This window comes from Vanellus vanellus (genome assembly GCF_965231255.1).
Source record: "Vanellus vanellus genome assembly, chromosome: 3".
Taxonomy (NCBI): domain Eukaryota; kingdom Metazoa; phylum Chordata; class Aves; order Charadriiformes; family Charadriidae; genus Vanellus; species Vanellus vanellus.
The window spans coordinates 96,428,631-96,444,976 of NC_138907.1; the positions used below are offsets into that span (position 1 = coordinate 96,428,631).

Sequence of the window (16,346 nt, forward strand, 5' to 3'; positions counted from 1 at the left end):
GGCCAAGCTGGACATGGCCTTGGGCATCCTTGTCTAGTGGGAGGTGTCCCTGCCTATGGCAGGGGGGTTGGAACTCGATGATCTTCAAGGTCCTTTCCAACCTAAACCATTCTATGATTCTATGATTCTATTTCACCTGCAAATTTACTTCTTCACATTCATGCCTATTTTAGAAATACCACATAAAAGAATTTTTAAAAAGGTGTCACAATATGACGCTAAACTATAAAAACAACAAGGCTGCCTAAGCATATATGTAATTTATGCTGAAAGATGTTTCCTGATATTGCAGCATCAATTCTGTTTTATTACATTATCCGACTGCCTCTTCTCATTAGATACCTGTCATGTCAATACTCTTATAAAGAATAATCCTCTGCAACAGTGCGTACAACATAATCTCACTGATAGTAGCAGCTGCAGTGTACCGATGGCCTTCTTGCCGTGGAGCCCCGCCAGCTCAGTCTTACAGCGTATCTTTGCTCAGCAGCTCCCAAGAACTGCCTCCCGTTTGACAGAAAGGAGACTCACATTGCAGGAGCTCTATTCAGTTCGCTATGTTAAAGTTATACACTGCACCTGCCAGCAAGGATTCAGTTGTGCTTACTCTCTATTGCTGTAATGCCGCCTTCCTCCAGAGCCTCCTTCCTGGCTTGAAGTTCTGGGTAAAGAAATCTTTCCTTTAATAACTGCACTGCAGTAAATCAAAATAATTAAGTCAGAAGTGATTTAATTTAGAAATCTATTATTCGGTATGTTACTAAATATTTTCGTGATTGTATTATATTTCCTAGGAGAGCATGACTTATTCTAGCACACACATAAATATGTATGTAAACATACAAGTGTATCGGTATAAAAGTGCACTTTCAATTGGAAATCCAGGAACTACACTCACTCAAAGTTAAAGCTATCACCAGATCTGGGATTGAGAAAAAATATCCCACCTCAACTACACTGTCAGAAAATACTGAGAATTACAGCCATATGAAACTACTTTAATTTTTAGTCCTGGCTAACTGTAAGACCAGATCAATGATACTACCCAAACTTATCCAGAACCCATGTAAAGAGCTGAAGTACTCATGTTATGGTATGCTGTACCTACAATGCTTCTCACTGCAATTCCAGTTAAAGACAACTCTTTCCTCAAAGATACTATGCAAAGGTATTAGTGAAATGTAAATAGTTTTTGGAAAAGTAAAATCGGGAAAGAGAATGGACAAATATGTGTATGGGTGGGTGTCTGCACAACAGGAAAGGTAAGTTATGAGCCAGAAAAAAGGGAAGGCACAGATAATCAAGGAAAAGTTAAAAAAAAAAAATGAAGCAGGCAACAAAAAAAAAATCCAGAAACAGTGATAAGAAAATAAGTTTGAACAAAAATGACTGGTTGTTCAACTTCAGTCAGACCTATTCTCTGAGACTATCTTGTGGGAACACTCATATGATGGGCTATTTCCAGGCCTCTCTCTAATCCAATTGAGGTCACATTTAGTTTGCAAATTAATTTTATTCTGGCATTTCTTATCTTTTGACTCAGCAATCATCTTTTTTAAATTCAGTCTGTTCAGATTAATAAATGGTAAACAAGAAAAATCATCTGTCATAATGAATTATAAGGCCTTTCACCAGAGATCATCTGTGGAGTCAGAAGAGAGAATATTTTAATTCACAGCAATAAGCTTTAGCGCTTGAGCTGAAAGACAAGGTAGCTGCAGTAGAGGATGACCCCTCCCTTCTGGTGAACCAAAAGCACAGACTGACCATGGGACACCTTCCACTCATCACAGAATACAAACAGGTCACTAGCCAAGTTGATGAAAAGCAAGGAAATCACAAATTCTGTATTTGACTTTTGACTCGGAAAAGGAGTAAGGTTTACTACTTACAGACGACATCCAGACCACGTACCTTCTGGAAGGCAGCACAGTCAAATGGAAGAGCTAGGACACACTAGAAATCTTGGTTTTATTCCCACATTAGTACTGATGTACCCCACTCTGGCTTCTGAATTAATCTCATTCTCTTCCATCTCTCTCAGAAATACACGTACATATGCTGCCCATTCTTCTCGTTTTCCCCAAGTAGCCCACTCAAGGTCCATGCCAGTCTCTACCCTCTCTTCTGAACACAGGTGCCCTGACCCAAGCCCCACCATTCACCCCACTGGTGCTACACAACCCTCAGAGTTGTTAAATGGAAACTGGGACCTCAACGTGTCTACACAGAGAGGGGATGATGTTGTGCTCTCTACCACTGCCAGTGGATATTTCTTTGCTCCTCCAGAATATCTTCTCAGATGCTAAATCTGCAGCACTCCTTATACATAAAAATTGTTACATTCGTTTTAAATTAATTACCATTTATCTAAATTACCATTGAAAAGGCTTACAGCCTTAGCTATTTCTAAACCATTACATCTTTTCTAGGCATCCATAGCTGTAATGGTACCCAGTCATCCATCTCTGGATATATCTTCACAGAAATCTCCAAGGTGGCACAGAAGTAACCGTTACTGGAAGCAGTACATCCAAACGACCTGGCACTCTGCTCACGCAATTAAATCTTACATCTCAACAGAGTGCCCACTAATGAAGCTGCAATGGTTCTGATGCCCCAGATAGTTTGTTTAGAACAGACTTGGCTGTTTCTGCAGGGCACTGTGTGTGCTTTCTTGCCCAGAGCTCCACATCTAGGCCTACGATGCAAGAGGCTTCCCATGTTGTGGGAGCAATTGGAATTTGGAGAGCTTTGTGGACTGAAGTAAATTGTACTCAATATGTGCAAATGGCCATTATCAGGGCTTAAGATTACACCAAGTCTTGGTGGAGAGAAGTCAGACTGAAAACGATACCTCTCTAATGCCCAAAAAGTGCTCCTGACAAATACTATATTTCTAATCCAAGGCAGAAAGAGCTTGAGAGTTCACACCAGCATTTAGGAATTGACAAAGTCACTTCTCTCCTCCATTAATCTTGTTCTCAGCAAGACATGATTTGTTTACACTCAGACCTCATAAAGAAAACCATTTTGAGGTACATGACTAAATCTGGTGATGATACCAAATTATACAGGATAAAACAGATGAGGATGAATTGTGACAAACTCAATATGGACATGATGAGATGAAATGACATGGCAAAGAAAGGACAGATGAAGTTCGATGGATGTATATTAAAAATTATTAAGATGGTAAAATCCTCATGTCCCATTTCACAAAATCACAGAATGGTCAGGGTTGGAAGGGACCTCTGGAGATCACCTAGTCCAACCCCCCTGCCAGGGCAGGGTCACCTACAGCAGGCATTTGTACCCATAACGTTTGTGAACACAATCACAGTGTTCTAAATGCAACAACTGGTAATGGTCAGTTCAAAAGGACCACCAGTGAGATCTTGTGGCCACACTCAAAGCTAAAGAGAGGGTAAAAATGGAAGTTCCATGTGAGAAGATACTAGTAAGGCACAGAGAAAGAAACAATGAATTTCAATGCAATATTACATATACTGAAGTTCTTACCTCTACCATCTTTAAACACTGCAACAAAACTCAAAAAAGTCCAGAGGCAGCTAGTAAGGATGATGAAATACAGAACAGTTTTCATAGTATGAGATACTAATTAAGCTGGTATCCTTCAATTTGGAAGAGACAGCTCAGGAATGCATGATAGGTGTTCATTGATTTTTGATTGATACTGAAAAGAACAGGAATCTTAGAAGCATAGAATGGTTAGAGTTGGAAGTGACTTTAAAGATCATCTAGTTCCAACCCCCCTGACATGGGCAGGGACAACTCCCACTGGACAGGTTGCTCAAAGCCCCATGCAACCTGGCTTTGAACACTCCCAAGGATGGAGCATCCACAGCTTCTCTGGGCAGCCTGTTCCGGTGTGTCTCACCATCCTCACAGTAAAGAATTTCTTCCAAACATCTAATCTAAAAGTATCTTTTTTCAGTTTAAAACCATTATCCCTCATCCTATCACTACACTGCCTGATAAAGAGTCCCTACCTATCTTTCCTGTAGGCCCCCTTTAGGTACTGGAAGGCCACTATAAGGTTTCCCCGGAGCCTTCTCTTCTCCGTGCTGAACAACACCAGCCCTCTCAGACTGCCTTCATAGGAGAGGTGCTCCAGCCCTCTGATCGTCTTTGTGGCCTTCCTCTGGACTTGCTCCAGCAGGTCCATGTTCTTCTTACGTTGATGGCTCCAGAGCTGGATGCAGTACTCCAGGTGGGGTCTCACGAGAGTGGAGTAGAGGGGCAGAATCACCTCCCTTGACCTGCTGGCCACACTTCTGATGCAGCCCAGGATATGGTTGGCTTTCTGGGCTGCAAGTGGATATTGCCAGCTGATGTTGAGCTTCTCATCCACCAACAGCCCCAAGTCCTTCTCCTCAGGGCTGTCCTCAATCCATTATCCGCCCAGCCTGTGTTTGTGCATGGGATTACCCTGGCCCATGCGCAAGACCTTGCACTTCCAGCAGAAGTAGGGGACACCAAATTAAATTAAGAGGAAGCAGGTTCCAAATAAACAAAAGGAAGTGGTTCTTCAAACACAATGATAAATGGCATAATTCCTCACCACAGGATATTGCAGATGCTCAAAGTTTACAAGAATTACATTTACATGAAGGGAAAACTGCACTCACTAATGGGAGAGAAGTCCATTGAAGGCTACTAAATTCACTGAAAACACATCTGGCTGAGATTGCAGTCTCAAATAATTGGAGGCTGGAAGAGTACGTGGGGAGAAGCACTGTACTTGCTTACTTTGTCCTTATGCTTTTCCCTGGGCACCACTTCTGGCTATCATTAGAAGCAGGATGCTGAGCCTGATGAACCTTTAATCTGACCAAATGGCTATGTGTAAGTAAATTAAACAGTGATACAGCTTGCGACCTGGAACTTGGTCATCTATATCATTAAATTGATAGACCCCAGCTGTGAAGGTCTCTTGCAGACATTTCAATGAGTCTAATTAGCATTTCCCCGTATAATTCCCAGGCACAGTTCAAAAGTTAGCATAGGCCAGGGACTATTCCCAACAGGCAGTTTTGATTAAGGCTGTTTCAAAGGGCAAGAGAGTTAAACAGTTTGAAGATGGCCAGATCAAGCCAAATACCACAGGACTGCAGGATAAGGTCTGGTAATGTTTAGCTTACTAGGATAAATGCCAATGTGACTGCCGTTATTACAGGTAGAGACTTCCTGTAGAATTAACAATACGCTTTTCCTTTTACCCTAGAATATCGGTGTACAGGTGTCTCTCTTTGTGATCGTTTTTGATCTACTTGGTAATAAAAAAAATTCTGTCAAAAACACTTGCATGCCTATTCATTGAGACAGCTGTCTTGTAAACAACATTTAACCTCATATGGCTTCATGAAAAACATTCTAAAATGCTACCCACAATGTCAGAGCAGAACAATTGTACACGGAAAGCAAAGGAAAACATTCCCCCCAACCCCAAATCTTAACAGGTGCAAATAGGTGACTAAATAGTTTAGGACAAGAAAGAGAAAACTCTAATAGTTCCCTATATAGCACTAGGAGATAAGTATGAAAAAATTTAGTTTGCATTTACATCCAGCTGGTGAAGCACCCAGTCTTGACTCCATGAAACTGGATTTAAAGGACTTCAGAAAATCTTTCCCCTGCCCCAATAAAGTAGCCGCATTGATGGTCAGCAAAGGTAAGGGACCACATTTTCAGCACAGTGGCACTGACTTTACCATCATCCAAACTAGGGAACTGGACCCTTCGGCTGTAATGCAAAATGCATGTTCTTCCATTACTCCAAAAAAAACAGACTAACAGGTCTGTATGTGCAGTGGCCATGGTTACATCAAGATTTGCAGATTACTGAATTTACTCTTCTAGTCTCTTGTTCAGAGTGAAGCATTTCTAGCAGAATCTACAGCTGACAAATAGAAGCGCTGTACTAATATACAGGAGGGTTACTACCTGCTTCTCTTCATTGTCATTTTTTAGTATTTTTAATTATAGACCTTTGAGGTTCATGACCGTCTTCTATCCATGAGTAATAGCTTCTATTTTTCAAGTAGATTGGAAGCTGCCCCAGTACTTGAGCTGTCCTATGTGGACCGGTTTCATCACTGAGATTTATGGTATAGACATCAAAATATTAGAAAGACTAAAAAATTACTAACTTCAACTAGCATCTTAGAAAGGAAAGGTGATTTCTTCTTCGTTTACTTACGCTTATTTAAGAAAAGCATATTGAAGACTGTGAAATAAAAGACTACACCTGGGAACACACTGGAAGTTTATAGCCTTGTGTGTTCTGAATGGGTGGAAGATAGACAGAGGAGTAGTTTATTAGGTGTGATAAGTTGAAGTAGAAAATGTTGAACCTCCAGGAAATCTTCTTGACACAAAGATCTATTAGGAATTTTCCTCTAAAGGAAATAAAGGAAGCCCTATTTCCTGGGATAACTCAAATCGTACTTCACAAAATAGTAAATATATACAAAGAACATCCTGCGCTTAGAATAAAATGAAGCAGATGACAATTTTTTGTACATGTAGGTTGGACAAGCCCCAGACTCTCTCTCTTCTCACATGTATACACAGGCAAAAGCACAATCAAAACAGACAAAAAAGTAAAGACAAAAGGATGAAACTTTGGAAATAATGAATTACTTTCATTATGGTTTTACTTTCAGTTTCCTTCAGTCAAATACATATAACTTATTTATATAATTTTACTGAGGAATATCAATCAAAGAATTACAATAAAATAATAACTGCACCAAAGATCAAGTGTTTACAAGCGCGTATCGCAGCACACATACTGCTACGTAGCTCAGCTCCAATGACATCCAGTTTTAAAATCCTCTATTTCAAGTGTGAGATGGGAGAGGAATATGCTCTATAAAGGAAATCAACCAGTCAAGGAAAAATGCAACTGAAAAGTTCCTTTCCAGAGCACAGCCATCCTCCTACTCTATCACTCACAACTTCCAAGTCTTCTGCGATATCAATTAGTACTCTGATTTAGTCTGTATAACAGCATACCTTACTTGCCCCTCTGAGTTAAAAGAGAAATGTGGTGGTTTTGGCAGTGTTAGGTTAATGGTTGAAACTATTGATCTTAAAGGTCCCTTCCAACCTATATGATTCTATGATTCTATGTTTGCTCAGCTATAATTAACATGTAAATGTGTTGGCTTTTCTATCACCACTATACCAAATAAAATAAAGATTTGTTCTGCACATGCCAAATTATAATGAAATTTATACGGCGTGCAGGTTGCATGTGTCCCACCAAACTGAATGCTTAGTTTTCTAGCTCAATTACAGAAAAAAAAAATTGTATCTGTGAAGTATACTACAGCAAATACATATTCTAACCAGGAAGGTAGACAAGATGACAGAAATATGGGGGACCTGGGTAAAGAATACTACCTGGAGTGACTAAAGGAAGCAAGAGCCAGGAGATAAAAGAGAATGAATTACAGATTTAACAAAGGAAAAAGGCATCTTAGAGGTTATTTGTCTAATTACCCAACAGGCATTGGGACAGTTCCAACTCCCAAGCTATGCACATACTTCAAGTATCAAAATAAATACTAATAAATAAGATTTCAACCTCTGTAGGTTTCAAGATCTCAGATCATTTCTTGGTTAAGCTCATAACAGCTGCCCAGCTCAAAACTTTGTATGTGCTCACTCATCTGAACTGAAGCACTTAAACATCTTGCCTCAGGAAATTAAGAAGCTACAAATTACAGTGTAGAAGACGACCGCTGGAGAAGCAAGGGTTACCTGAGAGACAGATAACACATTTATAAGTACGTACTGAGTTTTCTAAAATTATATTTTTTTAAATTACTAGTGACAACGTATAACTAGATAACTTATCTCCTTCCCAGTGGCTGCATTTCAGCAACTCAAATCAACTGGTGCTTGAATTAAGGCTCTGCCCTTTGTTTTTGTTTGGTTTTGTCCATTTAGAGTAAACTGACAGTCATTAAATGATGCACCAAATTTTGTGACATAGCTTTAAGCATATGTTTTAAGAAAACCTGGTGCTTCTAAGTCTGTTGTTAGAATGGAGGCCTATTTTGTGGACCCTTTTGTTATCCAGGCTTCCCCTGGTTTTAAAATCTGTTAATTTGGGGGTTCTATGCTATTTATTCCAACTTGGAGGCTTGTGACATACTCAAAGCAGGAACACATGTAACTTCACTGAACTGCAATTTCTACATGGCTCAAGTTTTTGGTGCATTATGTAATACTCAGTATCAACCTATGCCATATTTTATTCTTTTTTTACCATTTTTTATTTACGGTATTCCACAGAGGTATCAAAACTAGGATCAGAGGTCTCTCTCAGAACGCTGTCTCAGAAACTCCATCTACAAGCTGATCAGAAAGGCAGGTTTTATTTTATGTGTCACTGATTTCAGTCCCTGGCTCTCCTTCGCAATCTGAATTGCCAAAGACTGAGAACTTTTATTTTTCAGACAGCAATTGCTTTACATTGGGACACTGGAAGAAAGCAGTCAAAAAAAAAAACCAAAAAACCCAACATAGAAAGAAGAAAACAGCAATACATAGAAGGCTGTAAAAATGAAACTAGAGGATTCACCTGGTAAATAAAACTGCATTTAGAAGATGCAGGGACAGAACTTCAACTATGGGAATTGCCACAGCTCAGGTAATGGAGTTGTGATCAGATAATGCAACAGCTGCATGGCAATCTTCATACTAATAAATTTTAAGATTCTCCTTTTTTTTTTTGGTACTTAACAAATTTTGAAGACACCTTGAGATTTATTTTGTAAATATTTGTAGTGGAAAATAAACTGTTTCATAGGGTTTCAGCAGACCTAAGCTAAAAACACCCCAGAGAATGCATACACACCCATCAGCCAAGCAACCGCGTACAATGCTAACCAAACAAGCGTTTCATGACAGCTTCTGTGAGGAAGACAGCATCAGCTGAGAGGTAACTGGATATTTAAGCAAGGGTACTGGTCACCCTCAGACATGACGCTCCAAAACAAGAGTGTGTGAATGCATATATGCATCTTAAAAAATCTGCCTATAACATATTCTGGTGAATAATATTAGACCATACGGTAAATTAAATGTACATTCACATCCCACCCCTGCTAATATTTGAAAAGAACCCTAACAATCCCCAAACCATTGTCACTTTTTATTGTTCTCCTTTTTTATGTGGATTTATAATGTGAACACATGTGCTGCATCAGAAAAATATCACATTCATGTTCACTATTCATAAAATCATAGGATAACTGAGGCTGGACATGACCTCAGGAGATCTCTAGTCCAACCTCCTGTTCATAACAAGGTTCAGCTATGGGGTCACACCAGCATGCTCGGGGCTGGTCTTGAAAAGTTCGAGGAAAAGAGGCTGCACAACCACTTCGGGCAACCTTTTCCAGAACTTAACTGTCCTATCACAGAAAAGTATTAACTGGGCATTAAAAACAAACAAGGATATACATTGAAAAAGAAAACATCTTGCTGTTCTCTGTGCTTATCCAACTAGAAATCAGTGTGATACCCTTAATTTTGATGCTGTTAGCAGAAAATGGTAAAAACATTTAAGATAATCTGATCTCCTGTATTTTCATGAAGCAAGCCTTTCTTTAGTTTATTTTCATTTCTATAACCATGATAAAAAGTGCAGACCACTGGAAGAAGGAATTGCTTCCATAATAAAAAACTGGGTTAAAATTAACCCCCCTTTCCTAGCGGTTATACAGCATCTTCCTTGCTGCACTTTCAGCCCAGTGCTTCGCATGCACTACGGACACAGCAAATACACCGCTCCCGTCCTCTTTGCAGCAGTGTTATCTATCTGAAGACTGTTTACATATTTCTTCTCAGCTGACTCTACACTAAGTAAGCTTCATTCATCCAACCCTTCCTCAAAGGTTATGTGTTCCTGAGCACCAGTCATTCTCAGCGCTCTCCTTTTAAATCCTTTAAGTTGAAGCCTTACCGATACCAACTAGCACAGGACTATCTAGTTAACGTTGCAGACAATATTCCACTTCAAAACATCTTAGTAAGAGTCTTTCATTTGCAACTGCCTGACTTCATTTACCTGTTTTCAGCTTCTGATCCAAATATTTCTCAGATTTTAATTTCTGGGTAGATACCATTTGATTTGCTTTTCCACAGCTCAGATTTATTCTCCCTTAAAGGTAGTTTCTTTTCTTCCACTTGTTCTTTCTGTGTTGGATCCTATATTTTCAGGCTACATCTCCAATTTGCCAAGAACATTCTGTGGATTTTAAAGCTTTCTTCTAGTTATTATCAGTCCCTCCTGACTGCATATTATCATAAAGTGTAATACTCATACTTTCTATCTGATACTGTAAAATTACAATTCTGACCAGTATTAGAATGAGCATGAATCCACATGATATAGTCTGCCTTCCTGGCGGCAAACCAATTAAAACTGTTCTCAGCATATACTTTTTCAGTAATGCTATAGAAGGGTAGACCAATGTTTTTGTTGCAGCTATAACACTATCATAAAAGACAATATCATTATCTAAGTAGCACAAAGAAAACAGAATACAAAGGGGAATTAAAACAAATTTACAGTGATAGTATATTTCCCGTAGAGAGAAAACTTGCAGCATAACATGTGCACACGCAGCCTGTAGCTTCCCTTACCACTACTGGCTTCTGTAAGAGAGAAGCAAGTTCAACCAAGACCAAAAAAAAAAAAAAGGAGGAAGGCAGAACGAGACTTCTGGATTCCTCAAGGAGAACCAACTGTGGCAAAGAAACCTTTAAACAGCCCAAAAGAATCTCCCTCAATAGTTTAAATTACAGATGCCTCCTGTATCTTTAATTTACATATGATCACTCACTTTCATCTCAGTTGCCCATGTCTCCCTGATGTCCCCAGAGCTTGCTGTGACAAAGCAGAGTGTAGTACAATAAAAGCCAGTCAACTAGTTTGATGCGGTGAACCAGGAGGTACAAGGCTGAGCTGGTTTCAAGCATTCAATCCTATGGAACGATATGGTTATCAAAACAAAATTATAGGATTGTCTATTTTAATGTACTTCTGCAGAGAGTTGGGAATGGCAAATATCCCATGTTTAGGCAGCTGTGTCCCACTCTAGGTGATAAGCAAAACAGAGTATGCAAACACTATCTTGTTGCTTAATATGAATGATAAGGCAGAGATTTTTGTATTAGAAAAAATAAGATTTTAAGTTCCAGGCTTTTTAATCATGTTTGTTACTCACAAATTAGTACAAGTATTTTATTTTGTGATGCTATGTTAAAATGCAAAGGTGTTGATACTTTTTTAATGCTGGAGTTCAGTAACTGGAAACTCAGCATTGTTGTTGTTCAACAATTATTTGAATTAAAGCTAAATTGAGTAGCTGTGAAAGTCCAGGTTAAGACCTACTTCCCATAATCTTAAAACACATTATTTCCTCACAAATCACAATGTTTAGCTTCTGATGAAACTTGCAAATTATTTTTGAGAGATCACTAGTAAATAAAGATCCTTCCACCCATATATTTCCTTTCATTTGAAAGACAGCTGAATGCATTGTTAATAGTTAGTGGAAATACTTTTAAATGGGATCTTTTAATTAACTTCCGAAGTTAGACGACAAAAAGAAAAATATGGTCTAAATCTGCTGACTCAGCTTCCACATAAGAAAAATGTGACTACCAGTGGTTATGTCATTTTATCTCTGCCTTAAAATAAGGGAAATCAAGCAAAGAGAGTGGCAGCAACAGCTGGAACCACGTGCCTGTGTCCAAACACAATTTATTCATAAAACTCGAGGAGAGCACAGCACAGCTGCAGAGCAATTACGAAAGAAAAAAGAATAAAAAAATCCACAAGCCCTTCAGACTGATGAATAACAATGATACTGAGGAATTAAGAGCTGTCAGTGGAATTAGAAACACACAAGCTTAACAAGTATATTTTTTTAGAGGCTGAATCTTCACGTTATAAATATTAGTTGCTATGGATGCTGTATTTTACTTCTGATACTTCTTCCTTCCTGGTTATTGGAATACTTCCTCCTAAAAAATCCTTCACAAATTTAAATCTGCTTAAATTCTGTTAATCCGTAACATGCTTTCTTTAAAATATGAACGTTGGAAAGGTGGCTGACACTTCTGAAGAGGTATGGCGGGTGAGTGGATATAGCCCCGTCCAAGGCAGCCCAACTCACAAATATATTCACTTTTTTAAATTCAGAAGCTGCCACCTATTCTCCATTTTCTCCAGTCTGGATATCGCCAGAATAGCAGTATCTGTTGTTCTTCATCTTTATGGTATATAAATTCAGCAGAACTGCTTTTCTGCACCTTTTTCAGATATAAGCTGAAACACGGAGAAACTACCTATGGTCCAAGCAAAGACTCTCAGTTCAGGTTGCCTAATCCAAATTAGCCAAAACTAGTGAAAAAGCAGTAACCAGGCAGTACCATGGTTAGGAGCTGAAGTTTCAACCATAAGCTATCACCATTGTTGCTTGAATTCCTATTAGCCGAGGTAAGAACAGGCTCTTCCTTCCACTTGTCCCTCAACGCAGACTAGCCTTTAATGACCTGTGAAGACCTACTTGTCTGAAGCCACACAAGAAGATTAGGCTGCATCATCTGGAGCGACTCAGGCTGGCATTCTGGACAAGGCAAGACAGCCTTCCATAGGGCCAGTTTAATTCCAATTTTAATGCACAAGCTTTTGAACTATTTCTGGCCACGACAGAGCATCTCCAATTAGGACAAACTGCTTCAAGCTCTGTTTCCAATAACCACTGGTAAAGAACAAGGAAAAGCTTCTCCTGGAATTTACACTTGGAAATATTTTATGGCTGTCGGGAGACTAAGAGTGTCCTTAGGGCAACACACCAGTCCATCAGGCAAAGGGACTGAACTTGCAGTCTGAGGAAGAGGTAAACGCCCCTGCATTCAGCTTGGCCACTGGCAGGCAAGTCAATTCTCTCTGAGTCAGATGTGTGCAGGAGACAAAACTCACGTTAACTACTGTGTAGTTAACACAGAAGTATATAAATGAAAATTAACCTTTCTAAACTAGCGGTCAGTTATACTGTAGCAAATGTTAAATTTTGCTATTGCAGTAAATTTATGTTCCTGGGAAAAGTGTGTAAAACGTTTAGCAGCTACAATCAACAGAATAAGCTTCCATAAAAGTGAATTTGTAATGTATAAAAACAATAATTAAGTACTATAAATACCTACACATCATCTCACCATACATTTCATACCGTATAAATAAACATTTACTAGTTACTACAGAAATAAGATAGCAGTAAACGCTACTGGAGTCCAGTGGCTATGGTTCTGTTAGGCTTCATTATTAAATCTTTTCTTAAAAAAAATAACTGTTTCCAAAATAAGCACTGCGGACACTGATTAACACATATAAACCCCTCCTTGTTCTTAAGCATTTTAGGGATCATTTACATAGCAAAAGAAATAAGAATTTTATCCATGAAAGAGTTAAAGAAGACCTTAGGAACAAAGCTCTACTTGGTTGGTCATATATAAAATTGTTAAACAAACAAAAAAAATAACATGGACAGAATAATTTGTCTTTTCACCTCCTTCATCTTTACTACCCATTAAGCCATGTTCACCCTGGAAAACAAAACAACAAAATATCTCAAACATAAACATTCTTCAAATAATTGTATTCTTTAAAATAGTTTTATTGCACTGTATTTTTATTATGGGATTAAAACAGAAGAAATCATTTGGATATGGATTGTCTCTCATTCAAAAAGGTGTGAAACCTCTACAAAAAAATAACACAGCTTTCTACAGTTTGGTCAATTAACAGTAGTGAATCATTTTTCCATTCAGCCTAAGGGACCTTCTTGGCTTTAAAAATTCTGAACTATTCATTGATGCTAAACCCACTTATTACAGTCCTGCTATTCTTATGCAGAACTAGTTTTAATACACTTATTCCTATTAATACCTTAATTTTATTTTTAAAATATGACTAGTCAGCTGTGAAGGCCTCCAAAACCCAGAACAATTGAGAAAAATATACAGATACAATTTACGAAAAGAAAACGCATTCCTTTCACTTTGAAAATCACATGAAATTACCCAAGTATTAAAAAAAAAACACAACAGGAGTGAGTTTTGAAATACTAATTCAAGCTTAGCTTATTTCAGCAGATTGAATTCTTTATTTGATGATCTTACAGTAAAAAGACCTGTTACAATGCTCTTCCAGCTCCAATTTGTTAACTTTTAGCTCAGAAAAAGATCTCAACATATAATCTTACTATGTTAATATTTTTGTCAACTAGTCTGCAGCCTGAATATATTATAAGACTAACAGCTGTTTTGATCTTTATTAATGTATACCTGTATGTTTTGTGAGACATACAGCAGACATACAGCCAAAATTATATACCTGTAACACAAAAACTACCTAATAAAAAAAACCCCAAACATTCCCTTTCTTCCGCAAATCATGTAGCAGGAGACAGTTTGCAATGTCTTTGCCAGCGTCTAGAATTCAGTCTCACCACCTCCGTACAACATGCATGATTTTCACAGGGCTGAAGATGAAAAGACTGGAAAATTTCCAAAGTAAAGCATATGGTGTTTTCTAAATTACTTTCAAAAAATTAGAATGAGCAACATCTAAATATTCTTTCACCCTTTAGAGAGAGTAATTTCCTTATATAGAAATCTCAAGTTTAAGTAAGGTTAACTAGAACAGCAGACTACAACTTGCAAATTTTCTAGCAGCGTTTTGTCAGATCTTTCAACTGATATAGCATCATGGACTACACATCTGGGAATTAAATTCAAAGCTTTGGAGACGTGCAGATGTATAGGTTATTAAATAGTTCTGGAGTTTTCAGCAACCACCTACAACGGCTGCTTTTTGGTTGTTTCTTTTGGCTGGGGTGGCTCATACAATCAACAGCTTAGGGGTCAATTTTAGAAGCGTGCCCAAGACCAAGCATGCAAAATGGGACCTAGTGAAATAACCTTCCGTATGTCCTCACCTAAAAATGAGTGGTTAATTACTGAAAGAACTTCTGAAGGTATGTAACTTCTGTTTTGCTTATCTAGTTTCCTTTTCTCACGAAAGGTTGGATCAGATAATCTTTCGAGATCCTTTCCAACCTGTTTTGTTCTATGATTCCCCAGATTTTTCTGGGAAGAGAAGTCCAAGCTGTTAGACATGTAACACAGCTAACACTTACACACTTTTGACAAATTCCTAGAAGTGTTTTCTTCATTTAGCTTTCCTGTTTGTGAGACTGAATATCCTGTCTTTACTAAATTCCCAATTCCCAATAAAAATTATTCTTAGATAGAGTAAAAATTTCTCTGGTTGTAGCTTGTGTCCATTGCCTCTTGTTCTTTCACTGTACACTTCTGACAGGAGTCTGGCTCTGGCTTCTCCACACCCTCCCAGTACTTACAGACAGCAATGAGTCTGCACACCATCCTCCACCCTCCCCCTTTCCAAATTATCTCATCTTAAGGCTGAACAAGCCCAGCTCCCTCAGCGTCCCCTTGTACATCATGAGCTCCAAGCTCCTGGCCATCCTGGTGGGCCTCCGCTAGGCTTGCCCCACTGAGCTGCTCTTTATCCTCTCATGGGGAGCTCCAAACTGGACACAGAACTCCAGATGTGGTGTCACAAGCAGCAATCATTCCTCCTGACCTGCTGGCCATGCTCTTGCTAAGGCAGCCCAAGACGGAGTTGGCCTTCTCTACCACAAGGGCATGCAGCAAGACCCCCAACTCTTTTTCTGCGGAGCAGCTTTCTAGCAATTTGGCACCTAGCCTGTACTGTAGCATGAGGCTATTCCTTCTCAGAGGCAGGACCTCATGTTTGCCGTCACTTAACTTCATGAGTTCTGCATTAGCTCATTTCTCCAGAATGTTGAGGTCCCACTGAATATCATTCTTGCCCTACCTTCTAGCGTGCTGACTACTTCCCCACATTTGATAACATCCATGAACTTGCTGAGAATCCCATCATCCAGGTTATTAATAAAGACATTAAATAATACTGGTGCCAGTATCACCCTATGGGGGATGATGCTAGTTACTAGGTAGCAGTTGGACTGCATAGCAGTTATTCCACCTTTGAGCCCAACAAGCCAACCAATCTTCCACCCACCTTATTGTCCATTTATCCAGTCTGTATCTCACAGATTTGACTACAACGATAAGATGAAATGGTGCCAAAAGCCTGGCTGAAGTCAAAGTATACAACGTCCACTGCTGTCCCCTAACCCACACAGTCAGTCATCTTATCAGAGCAGGCAATCGGATTGGTCAGGCAT

The 16,346-nt window shown here is 38.9% G+C and overlaps 1 protein-coding gene across 1 annotated transcript in view; it reads right to left on the reverse strand.

Moving 5' to 3' along the window:
* Nucleotides 1-16,346, reverse strand: part of COL19A1 (collagen type XIX alpha 1 chain) — a gene marked incomplete at its 3' end in the record, with an annotated part of 201,173 nt that overhangs the window by 118,407 nt on the left and 66,420 nt on the right. Inside the window, exon 11 of the mRNA XM_082481418.1 lies at nt 13,612-13,656. Within this exon, the coding sequence (XP_082337544.1) occupies nt 13,612-13,656 (45 nt within the window). The remainder of the gene's footprint in view (nt 1-13,611; nt 13,657-16,346) is intronic.